We start from the raw sequence: 17,142 nt of genomic DNA on the forward strand, positions 1-17,142 counted from the left end.
TTTTTCTCTTTGACATATCATATAACTCTTGAGATTCTTATAAAATTGTCATCCTTACTAACTTACATAAGTATAACACAAAGAACTGGCATACCTGTATTTCTTCACGTTCTTTTTTATCCGGAAAAGTTCTCACAACTGTAGTATACTTTTCAAAAACTTTGCGTTCCTTTTGTAGCTTCCTCATTTCCTCCTTTTTCAACTCTTCTATTCGAGCCAATTCTTTTGCTTTCTGTTGTTCAAAGTCTGTAATTTCTTTCCTAAAATGACCAAACCATGTTATCATTTAAAGGGAGAATCTTAATCCACATGTGGTACAAAATGGAACATCAGTGACAGCCTGGAATGGAGGAGCTGCTTGTCTTGCTGAATCCATCTTCAACCCACAGTACTGAAATAACTGTCAGTTAACTCCATAAAGCATTCTTCCAACAAATATTCATTGAGCACCTACTATGAATCAAGCACTACCCTCGATACTGGAGAAACCACGTGAAAAAAACAAACATCCTTACTCCCCTGGAACTTCTAATTCTAATGGAAGAGACAGACAATAACAAGACAAAAAATATATATAGCACGTTAGAAGGCAAAAAAATAATGCAAGAAATGAGGGTGGGAACTATCAAGACGACTGAAATTATGGATGGGGTATTTTGCTGAGATAATATTTTAAGTAAAATCGGAAGGAACTTAGAGAACAGCCATAAAGATATCTGGACAAAACAGCTCAGAAAGGGGGAACACCACATGCAAAAGCCCTGAGGTAGGAATATGCCTGATGCAGTCAGAGATCAACCAGGAGGCCTGGATGGATAAAACAAGGAGCATGAGACAGAAAAGTAGGAAAAAGTGTCAAAAAACAAATAAATCAAAAATGGGCAGAAGATATGAAAGACACTTTTCCAATGAAGACATACAAATGGCTAACAGACACATGAAAAAATGTTCAAAATCATTAGCCATCAGGGAAATTCAAATCAAAACCACACTAAGATACCACCTTACGCCAGTTAGAATGGCAAAAATTGACAAGGCAAGAAACAACAATTGCTGGAGAGGATGTGGAGAAAGGGGATCCCTCCTACATTGTTAGTGGGAATGCAAGTTGGTACAGCCACTCTGTAAAACAGTGTGGAGGTCCCTTAAAAAGTTAAAAATTGAGCTACCCTATGACGTGGCCATTGCACTACTGGGTGTTTACCCCAAAGATACAGACGTAGTGAAGAGAAGGGCCATATGCACCCCAATGTTCATAACAGCATTGTCCACAATAGCTAAATCATGGAAGGAGCCGAGATGCCTTTCAACAGATGACTGGATTAAGAAGTTGTGGTCCATATATACACTGGAATATTACTCAGCTATCAGAATCAATGAATTCTCAACATTTGCTGCAACATGGACGGCACTGGAGGAGATAATGCTAAGTGAAATAAGTCAAGCAGAGAAAGACAATTATCATATGATTTCTCTCATCTATGGAACATAAGAACTAGGATGATCGGTAGGAAGAAAGGGGTAAGGTGGATGGGGAATCCCTGCCAGCTTTGCATCACCATATATTTGCATGTTTTTCATGAGGCCCAGGCCCAGGAGTGAATGTGTCATAATCTGGGCCCTAGGTATAGACTCTGGCTTTATCATGTAACTCCTCCACTATGAGTCTGCTTCTTCCTCTCCCACTCCCCCTGCTTGTGTTCCCTCTCTCGCCGACTGTCTCTATCTCTGTCAAATAAATAAATAAAATCTTAAAAATAAATAAATAAATAAATAAAGCAGCTCAGCAAACCACAAGAGAACACAGATAAACAACTCAACAAAATCAGGAAAATAAGATATGAAAGAAAACAGTTCAACAAAGAGACAGAAATCATTTTAAAAAACACAAACAATTACTTAAAACTAATTAAATAAAACTTAAAAAAAAGGTGGGGGGGGAACCTGGCTGGCTCAGTCCGTGGAGCATGTGACTCTTAATCTCAGCTTTCATGAATTTGAGTCCCATGTGGGGTGTAGAGATTACTTAAAAATAAATAAATAAAACTTAAAAACCAGAAATTCTAGAGCTAAAGAATACAATGAATGAAGTGAAAAAATACAATAGAGAGCTTCAACAACAGATTTAGCCAAGCAGAAGAAAGAACCTGTGAACTCAAAGACAGTTAATTTGAGGTTAGTCAGAGGAAAAAAAGAAAAAGAAAAAGAATGAACAAGAGTGAAGAAAGCCATGAGATCTATGGGACACTACAAAAGAACCAATACACTCATATGGAAGTCTCAGAAGGAAAAAACACACAAAATCAACAAACCCCTACTAGATCTAAGAAAGAGAGAAAACTCAAATAAAATCATAAAGGAAAGAGGACACATTACAATAGAAACCCCAGAAATGAAAAGGATCATATTATGAGCAATTATATCCCCAAAACTGGATAATCTAGAAGAAACAGATAAATTCCTAGAAATATACAACCTACCAAAACTGAATCTAGACCAATAAAAAGGAAATTGAATCACTAATCAAAAGCTTCCCAAGAGGGAATGAAACATGAGAGACTATGGACTATGAGAAACAAACTGAGGGCTACAGAGGGGAGGGGGGTGGGGGAATGGGATAGACCGGTGATGGGTAGTAAGGAGGGCACATATTGCATGGTGCACTGGGTGTTATACACAACTAATGAATCATCAAGCCTTACATCGAAAACCGGGGATGTACTGTATGGTGACTAACATAATATAATAAAAAATCATTATTAATTAAAAAAAAAAAAAAAAAAAAAAAAAAACAAAAGCTTCCCAAGAAAGAATAGTTCAGAACCAGATGGCTTCACAGGTAAATTCCAGCAAACATTCAAAAAATAATTAATACCCATCTTGCCTAAACTCTTCCAAGAGAAGGAATACTTCCAAACTCATTTCATGAGGGTAGTCACTTGGACACCAAAGCCAGACAATGACACCACGAGAAAACTATAGGACAATCCCTGATGAACACATATGTAAAAATCTTCAATAAATACTAGCAAACCAAATCCAATAGCACATTAAAAGGATTTACACCATGACCTAGTGGGATTCATTCCTGGAACAGAAGGCTGGCTCAAATTATCAAATCAATTCATGTGATGTAAACTGGTGCAGCCACTCAGTATGGTGACTCCTCAAAAAATTAAGTATAGAATTGCCAGCAATTAAGTACAGAATCCAGCAATTCCACCCCTGGGCATATATCCAAAAGAATGAAGAGACCTGAACAGATGTTTGCACACCAAGAAATGCCAAGGATTGACAGCAACCACTAGAAGATAGGATAGAAAGCATGGCTCTGTTGATGCCTTGACTTCAGACTTCTAGCCTCCACAACCATGACAAAGTAAATTCCTGTTGTTTTAAGCCACTTAGTTTGTGTGTACAGTTGATCCTGAACAACATGCGTTTGAACTGCATAGATCCACTTATACACAAATTTTTACAGTACAGTATTGTAAGTGTATTTTCTCTTCCTTATGACTTTTTTTAACATTTTCTTTTCTCTACCTTACTTTATTATAAGAATATGTATATAACACATGTAACAAACCATGTGTTAATCAACTGTTATCAGTAAGACTTCCAGGCAACAGTACACTATTAGTAGTTAAGATTTTAGGGAGTCAAAAATTATATGTGGATTTTTTGCTGTACAGGTGGATGGAGCCCCTAAACCCCACATTGTTCAGGATCAACTGTACTTTGATACTGTAGCCCTAGAAAATTAATGCCCTGGCCAAGGTAGCACTTGAATTCACAACTCCAAAATCCTTTTCAAACTTATGATCTCCTTACTAAGAGAATTCCCCTTTTAACAGATGTCTGACTACAATGGGTCATTTTAATTAAAAAATTTTTATGTGGTTAAGATTTCAAAAAAAAAAAAAGATTTCACTTCCTTTTCATCTTGTTGGACTGACAAAAATTATTTCAAATATTTTATATATTATCTTGAAGATAAAACTGAATCACTATATTTTTTCCCAACTTATAGATGCAAACTTACCTAAGTTTTTCCAAGGCACTTTCCCGTTCAATGCGAAGTTTAGCTAAAGATGTGTTCTCAGCTTTAAATTTTTCTATTTCTGTTTCCAATTCAATAACTTTCTCTCTCAAAACTTGAGATCGAGCACTGTCACCTATAAAATAGGCCATATACACTGAACTTCACAAAAGGCCTTCAGCAGCAAAAACAATTGCTAGCTATTAACATTTAGAGCCAAAAATATTGTAAACATTGGTACTATTAAAATGCATGAGAAACGATGCTTCTAATAACAACAAAAATTATATTGGCCTAACTTTCCAGATGAAACCAATCTAAATTTAAGAAAGACATTACTCAACCCCAAGAGTATCAATCTGACAATGAATTAACATTACATATAAAAAGAAATTCAAATAATTTTTTAAAAAACTAATACGTTTATTTTTTGTCTCTTTGGTAACAGCCATTATTGAAAGATCTTTGTAGGGTAACAGATGGTAACTAGACTTATCATGGGATCATTTTGTAATGAATAAAAATATCGAATCACTATGATGTACACCTGAAACTAATAGGATGTTATATGTCAATTATACTTCAATTTAAATATGTACATATAGGGATGCCTGGGTGGCTCAGTTGGTTGAACAACTGACTCTTGGTTTTGGCTCAGGTCATGATCTCAGGTTCATGACAGCCTATGTGTTGGGCTCCATGCTCAGTGAGGAATCTGCTTCTCTCCCTCTCCCCTCTATACCCCCCGGCGTCCCCCGCTCACATGTTCCCTTTCTCTCAAATAAATAGGGGCACCTGGGTAGCTCAGTTGGTTGAGTGTCTGACTCCTGATTTCTGCTCAAGTCATGATCTCGGGGTCCTGGGATCAAGCCCCACATCAGGCCCCCCACTCAACAAGGAGTCTGCTCAAGATTCTCCCTCTCCCTCTGCCCCTACCCCACCCCGCACATGCTCACATGGGCTTTCTCTAAAATAAATAAATCTTTAAAAATAAGCGAATCTTTTAAAAATTAATGAATATACACATATATAACTTAAGAACATGAATAAGTAATTCACAAGACATCTAAAGCACTAATCAACACCAAAATCAAAGTTTACCCCCACTAGTTGCAGAAATATAAATTAAGACTTTTTCCATAACAAATTTACTATTTAAAAGAGTAAAATAGCCAATGTTTCTGTCCTCCCATTACCCTTTTGAAAAACTGATTTTTGCACAAAAATACACATTGCAGTGTTACTTCTAATAGTAAAAAATAATTTAAGTATCCAACATTAAGGAAACTACTGACTAGAATAATGTTGCGTTCATACAATGTCTTGCAACCATTTTTAAAATTCACAAAGGGGGCACCTGGGTGGCTCAGTTTTTAAGCGTCTGCCTCTGGCTTAGGTTATGATCCCAAGGTCCTGGGATGGAGTCCCGCTTCTGGCTCCCTGCTCAGCAGGGAGCCCGCTTCTCACTCGGCTTCTGCCTCTCCCTCTGCTGGTGTGCTCTCTCTCTCTCTCTCAAATAAATACATAAAATCTTTTTTAAAGAATACACAAAGATTTTTAAAGATATGGCCAATGTGTATTATACACTTGGTCAAAAATATAAGTTTTAACAAATAACTGTACCATATTTTAAAAATACGTAGGAAAAATGACAGGAAGGAAATAGCCCAAAATGATATCACACATACCTTTGGATAGGTTAGTTATAAGCATTTTTCATTCTATACTTTTTTTGCAGATGTGTATGTGGAAAAGAACAATCTCCAAAGTTTATTAGGAACAAGTTGAAGGGGGTACCCGGGGGGCTCAGTGGGTTAAGCATCTGCCTTCGGCTCAGGTCATGATCCCAAAGTCCTGGGATTGAGCACGGGTAGAAGGCTCTGTGCTCAGCAGGGAGTCTGCTTCTCCCTCTCCCTCTGCCCTCCCTCCACCCCCCACATGCTCATATGTGCTCTCTCTCAAATAAATAAAATGAATAAAATCTTAAAAAAAAAAAAAGGTGAAGAATGGTATACAAAAAACCATGTTTTTCTGGGAAACAAACTGAGAGCTTCAGAAGGGAGGAGGGTGGGGGATGGAATAGGCTGGTGATGGGTAGTAAGGAGGGTACTTATTGCATGGTGCACTGGGTGTTATACGCAACTAATGAATCATGGAACTTTACATCAAGAACCAGGGATGTACTGTATGGTGACTAACATAAAAAATATTATTATTAAAAAATAATAATAAAATAAATAAAATAAACCACAGTTTTGTTTGTGTATGAAGATTACCCACTCACCCATATACTTTCACATGCACAGAATCTTTTTAGAATATACAAATGAAATGGGAACGTAGGTTCTTCTAGGAAAGGGAACTAGGAGCGCAGCTCCAGGGAAGAAAGGAAACTTCAATTTTACTGTATTTCTTCTTGGTCCTATTTAGCAAGTTAGGGTATGAGGTAGTAAAAAAATTAAGTAAAAACACAGTCATTTTAAAAAGTGCACACAAAGGTTCACCTCACAGTGACACAAACCATATATTGGGTACTCTCTGGTTACAAAAGTCTTATCTCACTGTATAACAAATTAATTTTAAAGCCTTGAGAATAAGGCATAGGCTTAAATTTGAAAAACATGAAATCACAATGCATCCAAATCTTTTATACTAGTGGCTATTACTTAGGCCCACAAAATAAATCAAATTTTAACAAATCACCTAATTAGACTTCTACTGAGCAACTAGAAAGGTTAGGATTTTAAGCATTCTGACAGCAGACTAATAAGGTAAATGCGAAATTTATAACATTCTGATACCTATTTTATAATGCTGACTTACCAAGTGGTTGGTCTTGACTTGGGTTTAACATGGGTTCATTTCCCAAGTGTGAATCTGATTTTGGTTTCAGTTTCAAAGCAGGGAAGAATTTCATCATGAGATCCGATGTAGGAGGAGGACTTCTGCTCCTACTGGGTTTCCTCAAGACTTCTCCCTTCTTGACCGGTGCAACCTTCCTCTTTATTGTTTTGTCTGATACACAGATTTCACTCTTAGGGTAGGCTGTTTGAGGAGTCCCATAAATGGCCTCATTCCCAAGAACAGCATCATGTTTAAATGAATTCTCTTCAAGGTCAGTCCAAGTTCTTTCATCATCAAAGTCAATTTTATTCATACTTACAGATAAGGGTCTTGAGGACTCAGAAACTTTGTTTTTCAAGCTTTCTATGACAGACTCATCGCTACTGTAATCTTTATCAGACAGATCTAAATCAACATCTCTCCTTTTATCTTCTTCTTGAGTCCCAGTGTCCCTAAAAGGCCCCTTACCGTCACAGACTTGTGGACTGTCTTCTCTGCTGCTGAAACCCTTCTCTTTATCCTCAGTTGATGGTTTTAGGGTAATATCAAGTTGCTCCTCAGAGTCAGTGCCACTGTCACTGTCTGTGACACCTTCATCATCACTTACATTCCACCGAGCCTGATTTTCAGAAGTGCTCATTTGGAACGCTTTCCTACTGACTTTGCATGACTGTTCCCCATATCGTTCAGGTGAGGAGACTGAATCAGGTTGGTTAGGTGCAACCCCACCCTCACCCTCATGTTCAGGTTCAGTACAGTCTGGAGCCTCGTTGTGGCTACACTGAATAACAGGATCCAGCGTCACCATCTCTGGCTGCACAGATTTGACAGGGGTGGAAGACAGCCGGTGACCTTTGCAGATCTGCTGGTCCCTCTCTAAGATCTTCAGTACAAATGAGGAATTACTGGAAAATGATATTTCATCAGCAGCTTGTTCCAAAAACAAAAATTCATCTAACTCCAAATTTTCCTTTTCCTTTTCTCGTTCCCAATGCTCTAATTTTTTCTGAAGAGAAAGGTCAAGAGAAGATTCTGACTTTTTCAGGGCCTCATTTTTTGGGCTATTAGAAGACATGCAGCTGACCAGTCCTGCCGAAAGAGGAAGTTTATCTTTACCCTGTGTCTTATTCCAGACTTTACAACCAGTATCACAAGGTTTTGCACACTCGGGTACATTTTCTCTATTATTAGACTCAACTTTTTTTTCTAATTTGATCTGGTCTCTAAATTGCCCATCACATTTCTTCCCTCCAGGTATTTTCAATCCTGATGGAGGAAGACTTTTTCTGTTACTACTCTTAAGCAGTTTTGGCTTCTGGTTGAGTGTGACAAAACCACTCTTGGCCCTACCTTTATTGTTCCTTTTAACAGGAGGGTTCTCTGTACACAGTTCTTTACTTATAAGAGCAGTTTTCCGCTGGAATTGTTGTCTATCCATTTTAAACACAGGTTGGTCCTCTGAAATGCTCTGATCAGTCACTAGTTTACTTTCTCTCCCTTTCTGAGACTTAGATTTAGCATTAGTAAATCTAGCTAAACCTTCTCCTCGTTTCAAAAATGGTTGTTTTGGTTTTGCTTTGATTAGGAACGATCCTTCTGCTTCCTAAAATAGAGAATAATATTTGAATTAATGTTGGTACATCCAAGTCATTTCAAAGTTATTTTTAAAGCAAATTATAAACAAATCTCTAAAGCCTTAGTGAATTTAATCAAAATAGTGGAAATGCCTACCCTTATCTGTTTTCGTTTCAGTTCTTGTTCTTCCAGCCGAATTTGTTCTTCTAAGTAGTCTTCAAATGTCTGTTTCCTTTCTCTGATAGCAGCTTTAATAGGTCTAATCATAAAAATAAAGTTACTTAACATGCAAATCACGATGTGGTAAACATTTGACACTTAGTGTGCCTGATATAGACACCCCTAACTACACTAAGAACTACCCTTTCTCAAAGTCAGGGAGCCCCTTTGAGAATCCAATGAAAGCTATAATCCCACCCCATCTCCCAAAATACAGAAATGTGCAACACTCTACACATGATTTGAGAAAAAACCTTTCTGAAGTCCATTTATTGCCTGTAGATTAACTTTCGAAATATCATATTCATTGTATCACTTTAAAATATATTTTGAAAATTTCATCAAATATGCATCTTTAAGAAAGAGCCTTGACAATGTAAATAGAGCAATAATCAGAAGTCATTTGCCCATCCATAACATATACAAAAATATTTCAAATATTTAAGAAAATCATAAACTTCAGTATTGATATTTTCTTTGTCATAATATTTTTAAATTCTGTAACCAGACTTACCCAATTATAATTTGTAGGTGACACCAGACTTACCCAATTATAATTTATAGGTGAGACTCAATAGTAATTTGTTTCTGTCTTTGCCCAAATGGGACCTACTTAACTATCTGAGAGAAGATTAATTTTATCCAGATTTTTTTCCCCCTTTGGTTAAAAAACTGCTCAGTTCTTCCAAAACGATGTCAAAGCTACTTGATTTGATGTATCTCCCTAACAGCTGTCTATTGCTGACAATATGTGATAAGTTGTATCTTTAACATTATACTTAAAAGCATATTCAAGCAAAAGCAAGAAAACCCTGGGTCTTTCAAAAAAAAAAAAAAGAAAGTGCTCTATCTTAATAGCTGGCTTTTACATTAAACGGTCACTCTTCTTATTCCTTTCAACATAGATGATACCTTTCTTCAATATTAGCCACTTCTGAAGAATCACCAATTTTTTTTATGTTCACATCATTCCCTTCCTCAATTGGTTCAGTCACTTTCTCCCAACATGGTAAAATACCTTCTCCTAGAATAAAAATCAGGAAAACTTAGTTTCAAAAAATAAAGAATAAAGTCTTAAAACTTGAGAATTTTACAAGTTACTAACTATGCTAAAAAAATATTTATCAAAAGTAACGTATGCCAGGGGCACCTGGGAAGCTTAGTGAGTTGGGTGTCCAACTCTTGATTTCAGCTCAGGTCATGGTCTTGGGGTTGTGGGATCGAGCCCCGCAATGGGCTCTGTACTCAACCGGGAGTCTGCTTCTCTCCTCTCTCTGCCCCTTCCACCCCCTCTTTGCATGCGTGCTCTCTCTCTGAAATAAATAAATCTTAAAAAAAATAAGTAATGTATGCCAAAGATTTTAGAGCCCTCAAGGATTTCTTTAATATGACAGAAATAAACTATAAAACCCTAATAAAAACATGACATTCTTCAAAAGGTTAATGTTATGAAAAAAAGTGTTGACTTTTTTAAATTAAAAATGACTAAAGGGCTATAACAACCAAATGTAATAGATGAACTTGACTGGATCCTGTTTTTTTGTGTTTTTTTTTTTAAAAAAAGACACCTTTAAAAAACATTTTGGGACAATAGCAAGAATTCTAAAATGGATTTGAATATTTGACTGGTACTGGGACTATACAGAAGAATGTCCTAATTTTTTACTTGATGCATGCTGAAATATTTAAAATGATGTAACATAATGCCTGCATATTACCTGCAATGGAATGACTGAGCAAATTACATAGAAATATGGACAGAGATACAGATATAGGTATAAACATACATAAACACATACAAATATACAGTAAACATGGCAAAATATTAACTGTTGAGTTGAGATCTACTGCTAATCATTGCAGCGGACTTTCAAGTTTTGTGGATGTTTGAAATTTTCCAAAATAAAAGGTTAAGAGAGTATGCTATTTAAAAAAATGTTTAAAGGCATTAGACCTTTCCATACTAAGGAATTATTCTAAATCAGAAATAAAATATTATGCACAAAGGTGCCCAATCCTAAGTAGTAAGTGAAGACACCTTCTGTCATATTATGTGTTTTTTTATAACTTAGCCCAAAGAACATATTCACGAAAACACCATTAAAATTGAAAATTAAATTTAAATGAAAAATATTAGAAACAAGTCAGCCCTACTGCAAAGAACATTAAATACTGATATATTATTTGATGACTAGCATAATGATGACAACCATTAAAATTATGGTTACAAAGACTATGGAATGTACCATAAGCATTTTCCGTGTTGAGAGGGCAAAGAACACAATCATACAATATTCTATGGTTACAAAATGTAAAAAAAAATAAAAATGGAGGCGGGAGTAGGGCACAGAAACAGGAGTTAAGAAAAAAAGACAAGAAGAAAATGCCATGAGAGTTCCATGAGTTTAGACCATCAGACACTGCCAGTTCTCTGGCAGGAACGTGCTGGGTGCTGGGAATACAGAGATGCAGTGAGGACAAACGGAATGTCTGGAGTTGGAGGGGATTTCTTTTTTGAATAATAAGTGCCATCACCAACCTATTTCTCACATTTCACATTCTCTATCATGTTTCCCCACCACCACCACCATGCACGTTTTAAATCAATCTCAAACTATTTCTCTCTCAAAGAAAAATGGTATACACAGAACTCACTGCCTCCCTCTTTGAAGACCCCATGCTACCATGGGAGGTTTGAAGTCAGCACGAGTACTGCAATTGGTCTCAGAAAGTCACAAATTCTATGTCCAGCTCTACATCCAATCCAAGCTCAGTGGCTGTGCAACATGTAGGGGCTCGTAATTAAAGCCACAGGGGACAAGAAAAAAATGCAGAAAGGACTATTCCTATCTTAGCACAGCTTGGTAACACTACTAATTATGTACAGAAGAGAAAAACGTAAGTAACTCACCTAAAGAATGGTTATGGTTTTCTTCCTTTAAATCATTTTTTTTCAAAAGTGCGTCTTGATGTTGTGCCTCACAAAACAAATTGAGAGAAGCACCATTTTTTGAAGTTAAGACAAAATCTGGATGAGTAGTTCTACAGAAGTTGTTTTGTTCATTAGATAAAATGCCGGAAGTGTGCGTTTTTTCCTGGGTTTGATTCTGGTAGATACACGATGGTAAGAAGGGTGTGGTTTTCTCTGCGGTGGTTGGATTTCCCGGAGATCTGTACTTCTGCCTCTGATCATCAGGCGGTAGGGTTAAACCTGGCAATTTACAAAATCAACAAAACTAATGACTTTCTAGAACATTTTCTCTTTTGTTAGTGATCCCCACCCACCAGGTTTTCTCCAAAGTGATAAAAGTATTTTTTCTTCCATATTAGGAAACTCTTGTAACAAAATCATGAAATTTTAAAAGTCTAAAAATGACTCTTGCATAATTTTAATTACGGGTATACTTCTCCTATAATTCATGTGCAGACAGTCTATACCTGGGAGAGCTGCAGCACTGCCTGAGTCTGGAAGACACCACTCATGTTTCATCTGTGAGAAGCACCGCTGGAATTATCGACTCTGCAGCCCCGTGACAAGCAGAGAGAGCACCAATGCAGATGGCTGCAAATGATTGCATAGTTCTCTAATGACAAATAACTGCCCTGTGTCACGGCCTATAAAAGCACCTTTCCTCTAGGTTACTGTCAACATTTTGGTATCTTCGGGTGGTAGAATTATGGGTGACTTTTGTTTTGTACTTTTCTGTAGTTTCTAAATTTCCTGATTATCTTTTCACTGTTTTCTTGAGTCTCTGCTTTGGAAATAAACACAGAGATTCCCCTCCTACATATCTCTAATTTATAATTCTTGGAGGGTAGATGGCAAATACTCCATCCTAGCTGCTGTACCATCGCCTTGAAATCCTCCTACTATCCTTCTCTTCTCCCAGAATGTCTTAACTAAATTTAGAAGTAAAGGGGCACCTGGCTGTCTCGGTCAGTAGAGCATATGATTCTTGGTCTCAGGGTTGTGAGTTCAAGCCCCAAACTGGTTGTAGATATTACTTAAAAATAAAAATCTTTAGGGGCACCTGGGTGGCTCAGTCAGTTGAGCGTCCAACTCTTAGTTTCAGCTCAGGTCATGATCTCATGGGTCCTGGGACCAAATCCTGCATCAGGCTCTGTGCTCAGTGTGGAGTCTGCTTGAAGATTCTCTCCCTCTGCCCTCCCCACCTGCCCCTACTTCTCACACGCACACGCGTTCTCTCTCAAATAAATAAATAAATCTTTTTTTAAAACTCTTAAAAAAAAAAAAAAGAAGAAGAGACCCAATGGGAAGTGTTTAATAAAACATAAAAGAGCCATGCCACCTACCTCTCATACCCATCTGCCTCACCTCCAACCCACAAATAAAACTGGAAATCAGGTAGGTCCCCCACTGATTATCAGGTTCGACCTCCTTTCCTTTATAACAATACTCTCCCCATCCCAATATTTTTTACTAATAATCATCCCACTTTACACTGAAGATGTCTTTGATAAAAGTCCAATAGCCCAAAGTAGCAGTTCTCAAAGTGTGGTCTGTAAACCCCTGAAGGTCTCTTAAGATTCTTTCAGGGCATCCACCAGGTCAAATCTATTTTCATAAAATATTAAGACAGTATTTGCCTTTTTCACTTTGCCAACACATGCACTGATGGAGCAAGAGCAAATGGAAACTCCTGATGCCTTCACTCAAAAGCAGGACAGCAGCCCTCAACTATGCTAGCAGTCACTGTATGAGTCACCACCAAGCACTTGCAGTTTAAAAAAAAAAAGAAGAAGAAACCAGTTTTACTTAAGAATGTCCTAGATAAAGTTGCAAACATTATTTTTAATTGATTTTAACTGTTGAGTACATGTCTTTTGAACATTCTATTCAACAAAACAGAAAGCATGCATAAATCACTTCTGCTGCAAACCAAGACATGGCTGCATCATTTTTTGAGTTGTAAGCTCAACTAGCCACTTCTCTCAAAGAACATCATTTTTACTTGAAAGAATAAATGACAAACTATCATGATTTAAACTTGGTACTTGGCAGGTATTTTCTCAAAAATGAAACAAGCAAACCAGTCACTTCAAGAAAAATAACTGACAGTACTCGCTAAGAATGGTAAAATTCGAAATTTCAAGTAAAAATGAAAACTTACTAAACATGTCTACCACTATGAGCCTGACAGCTTCATAATACTTCAGGACTTTTATGATGAAATCTGTAGTGGTATTAATGGATATAATTTTTTGATATTACAAATTGAAATGTCAGTATTTTAAAAACCCACATAACTCCGTGAACCACTATTTTCCAAATAACCAATGCACAATTTCACCAGATCATATGAGCATGATAAAAGAGCCATTCAAAATGCTAAGATAGGGGCACCTCAATGGCACAGCGGTTAAACGTCTGCCTTCAGCTCAGGGCGTGATCCCGGTGTTACGGGATCGAGCCCCACATCAGGCTCCTCCGCTATGAGCCTGCTTCTTCCTCTCCCACTCCCCCTGCTTGTGTTCCCGCTCTCGCTGGCTGTCTCTCTCTCTGTTGAATAAATAAATAAAATCTTTAAAAAAAAAAAAAAAGCCAAGATATTCCAATATATTTTATGTAATAGAGTATAAAAAAGTGCATGAATATGGTTCCAGACTCCATACTGTGGATCGCCACTAAGAAATGGCCACTTGTCAGGTCTGGATACAATATCAAAGAAATGACCACAATTACTTGAAAAGGCTATCACAGTATTCCTCTTTTTTTCTAATTAAACATCCATGTGAAGCTGAATTTTTTTTCATATACTGCAACCAAAACAATATAACTTAGGAGACTGAATGCAGAAGGAGATAGGAGAATCAGCTGAGGTCCTTTAAGCCAGAAGTTAAAAGAGATTTTCAAAAATATAAAACTATGCCATTCTTCTAATTTTTTAGAAAAGACTTTTCATTTAAAAAAAAATACTGTAACTGGTTATTATTTTAAGTGAATTAATTTTTAAATTTCTCCATTTTCATTTCTGATACAGTAAATACCAACAGCTATAGGCCATATAATAAATGCTCTCTGGGGTCCTCAACAATTTAAGAGTGCTAAGGGGTCCTGAGACCAAACTGTGAAAACCACTGCCCTAAAAGCAAAGTTCCATAACCGAATGGGGCTAGTTCTTATATTAAGAACTTTGAAATCTGCTTCCCTATTGCTCTACCATAGTGCTACTTCTACCTTAAAAAATATCACAGGCTGTTATTTAAATGATCTTGATTATCCTCTTTATGTATTCCATAAAGGAACCCTGAACCATTCAACTATTTCAAGACACACACTATGTTCTCTAAATTCATTAAGATAAACATCGTATTCCCTTAAACCAGTCGTGTGGTACATTTCTCATCACTACCACTACCACTCCCCGAATCCCACCCAGCTACACTCTGCATACTCATCTGCCAATGTCTTTTCTTCTTTGTATTCTCAATGCTCAGCGCAACCTCTGAACAGAACAGGCACTTTCCTGGATCAGTAATGCATCACTTAATTAAAAGGGAGCACCAAGAAGCAAACACATTGCTCCAGATCACTGTTTTTCAAACTGTGGGTCACAATCCATTAGTAATTTTATCATCGGAATCATGACTGGCATTTTTTTTAATGACCAAGAATAGGATAAAATAAACAGAAAGTATCCTTGCTACATGCCAGGCACACCAATAAGGTCTGATTTATGAAATCTCTTTGGAATTATGAGTGTAAATGTTTTTGTTATAATGCAGTACGGTCAAACAACTTTCAAAACCACTGCTCCAGATCACATTTCAGCAGGTTTATTTTCTCCTGATAAGCACATTATTCTTTCTTTGAATTGTTCTAGCATACAACAAAAGAATTCTGTCAGCTACCACCACAGAAAACATTTTTGGTATGGTTCTTTTGCTGAGCAGAATAGCTTCTACACATATTTACCTTTATGACCCTGAGGAGTGTTTTATTCTTCAGGCAGTGATTGTAAGCCAGTAGCCCTGGGCCAAATTTGGCTCTAGACCTTTTATTCTGCTACGTCTTTTTAAAATTTTATTGTAAATAAATATGAATGCCTTTAAGCAGGGTACACATGCTCCAGAATGGCACAGCTCCCACTTGTTGCAATTATAAAACACTACCATCATTTCACAGTTCTCTTCAAGGCCCCTAACGAAACTGGAGTTTACAACATGATAGAGCAACGGGAGAAATAACCTGTTAGACAACTAAAGGTGAGAAATGTACGTAACTGTCCACTGTTAGACTAACTGAAGGCTCCATGTAAGCAAAAAATACCTGGGAGTGTGTGTTGCCCAGACACCATAGTAAGCAGCTTCTCTTGTTCTTCCATGAGTCTTTGTAGTTGCTCTAACTGCTGCCTCTTCAGCTGTTCCTGCTTCTTCTGTTGTACTTCTTTCAGCTTTTTAAACATAAAATTAATTTGATTAAACTAACTTCACATTTCTTTATGGCTCTTTGCTCCTTATATTTATCTTAATGCCTCTCATCTCCCTTTCCATATCACCTCTCGTCAGGAGTTTCAAAGAGAGATTTCTAAGTAACTACGTCTGCCACCAAAACTCCAAAATCCTATTTTTTTAATGAAGGAAACCATATCGACCATCCCAACTAAGAAACAGAAAAGTCATATGAATCCATGGATTCTTAAAATAGGATAGGTATCAGTACATTTATGATCCATTTTCCCCCTAATATTTGATCAACCGTTTCTAATTTAGTTTTTACCAAGTGAAACAGAAACTTAAAGACACTGTTACCTCAAGTGCTGTATCTTACATACCAAACCTGTGTTAATGTTTCACATTAGACAAAAGGCAAAATTTGGTATTTTGAGGATTTTACAGTAAAAGGGAAGAAACAAGAGGCCCTGAACAGGTGACTTCATCATCAACAGAAACTTGCAGTAACGCAAATACATATTAGGCCAAATCCTGTTGTACCTGTTCAAGCTTTTTAAAAAGTGGGTCTTTATAAGCCACTTCTTTGCATTCACTGGAAAGATCTGAGATAAAGTCATTTTTGTTGTCTTCCCGGTGTCCAGGAGCATCTTGACATGCCACTATTTGCGGTCCTTCTTTAGTTAAAGGAAACACTGTATGTGTTTCAGATTTATTTGATTGTAGTTTATAAGGGCTGTTAGACTCCAACTTCTGTTCTTCGTGAAGTGAATCTTCTTCACTTATAAAGCTGAAGCTATTTGCAAAATGTGTGGCTTTAACAGGAAGGTTGGTAGAAATGTTCACATTTGCTCGCTTCTCTTCGTCTGCTTCCAAAATAGGAAATCCACGATTTAAGATGACCCCAGCCCGAGAAGGATTGGTCATCCACTGGGTTAAGAAGCTCTGCCCACTGTTTAACTCAGAAGAGGTTGGCATCAGGAACATTTTAGTCCAATGATAATATTATATTTAAATAATGTAAAAGTTAGAAGAGCTACTAATTTCCAAAA

The 17,142-nt window shown here is 37.0% G+C and overlaps 1 protein-coding gene across 1 annotated transcript in view; it reads right to left on the reverse strand.

Annotated features, from left to right (window-relative positions):
* Positions 1–17,109, reverse strand: part of CENPJ (centromere protein J) — a 54,676-nt gene extending 37,567 nt beyond the window's left edge. The window contains exons 1-8 of the mRNA XM_008692104.2: positions 16,634–17,109; positions 15,969–16,092; positions 11,589–11,888; positions 9,590–9,701; positions 8,615–8,717; positions 6,863–8,486; positions 4,043–4,175; positions 95–260 (exon numbers count right to left, since the gene is read on the reverse strand). Of these exons, the coding sequence (XP_008690326.2) occupies positions 95–260; positions 4,043–4,175; positions 6,863–8,486; positions 8,615–8,717; positions 9,590–9,701; positions 11,589–11,888; positions 15,969–16,092; positions 16,634–17,077 (3,006 nt within the window). The 5' untranslated portion in view covers positions 17,078–17,109. The remainder of the gene's footprint in view (positions 1–94; positions 261–4,042; positions 4,176–6,862; positions 8,487–8,614; positions 8,718–9,589; positions 9,702–11,588; positions 11,889–15,968; positions 16,093–16,633) is intronic.
* Between the last annotated feature and the right edge of the window lie 33 nt (positions 17,110–17,142).

The sequence above is a fragment of the Ursus maritimus genome, unplaced genomic scaffold (genome assembly GCF_017311325.1).
Source record: "Ursus maritimus isolate PB19 unplaced genomic scaffold, ASM1731132v1 scaffold_10, whole genome shotgun sequence".
Lineage (NCBI taxonomy): Eukaryota > Metazoa > Chordata > Mammalia > Carnivora > Ursidae > Ursus > Ursus maritimus.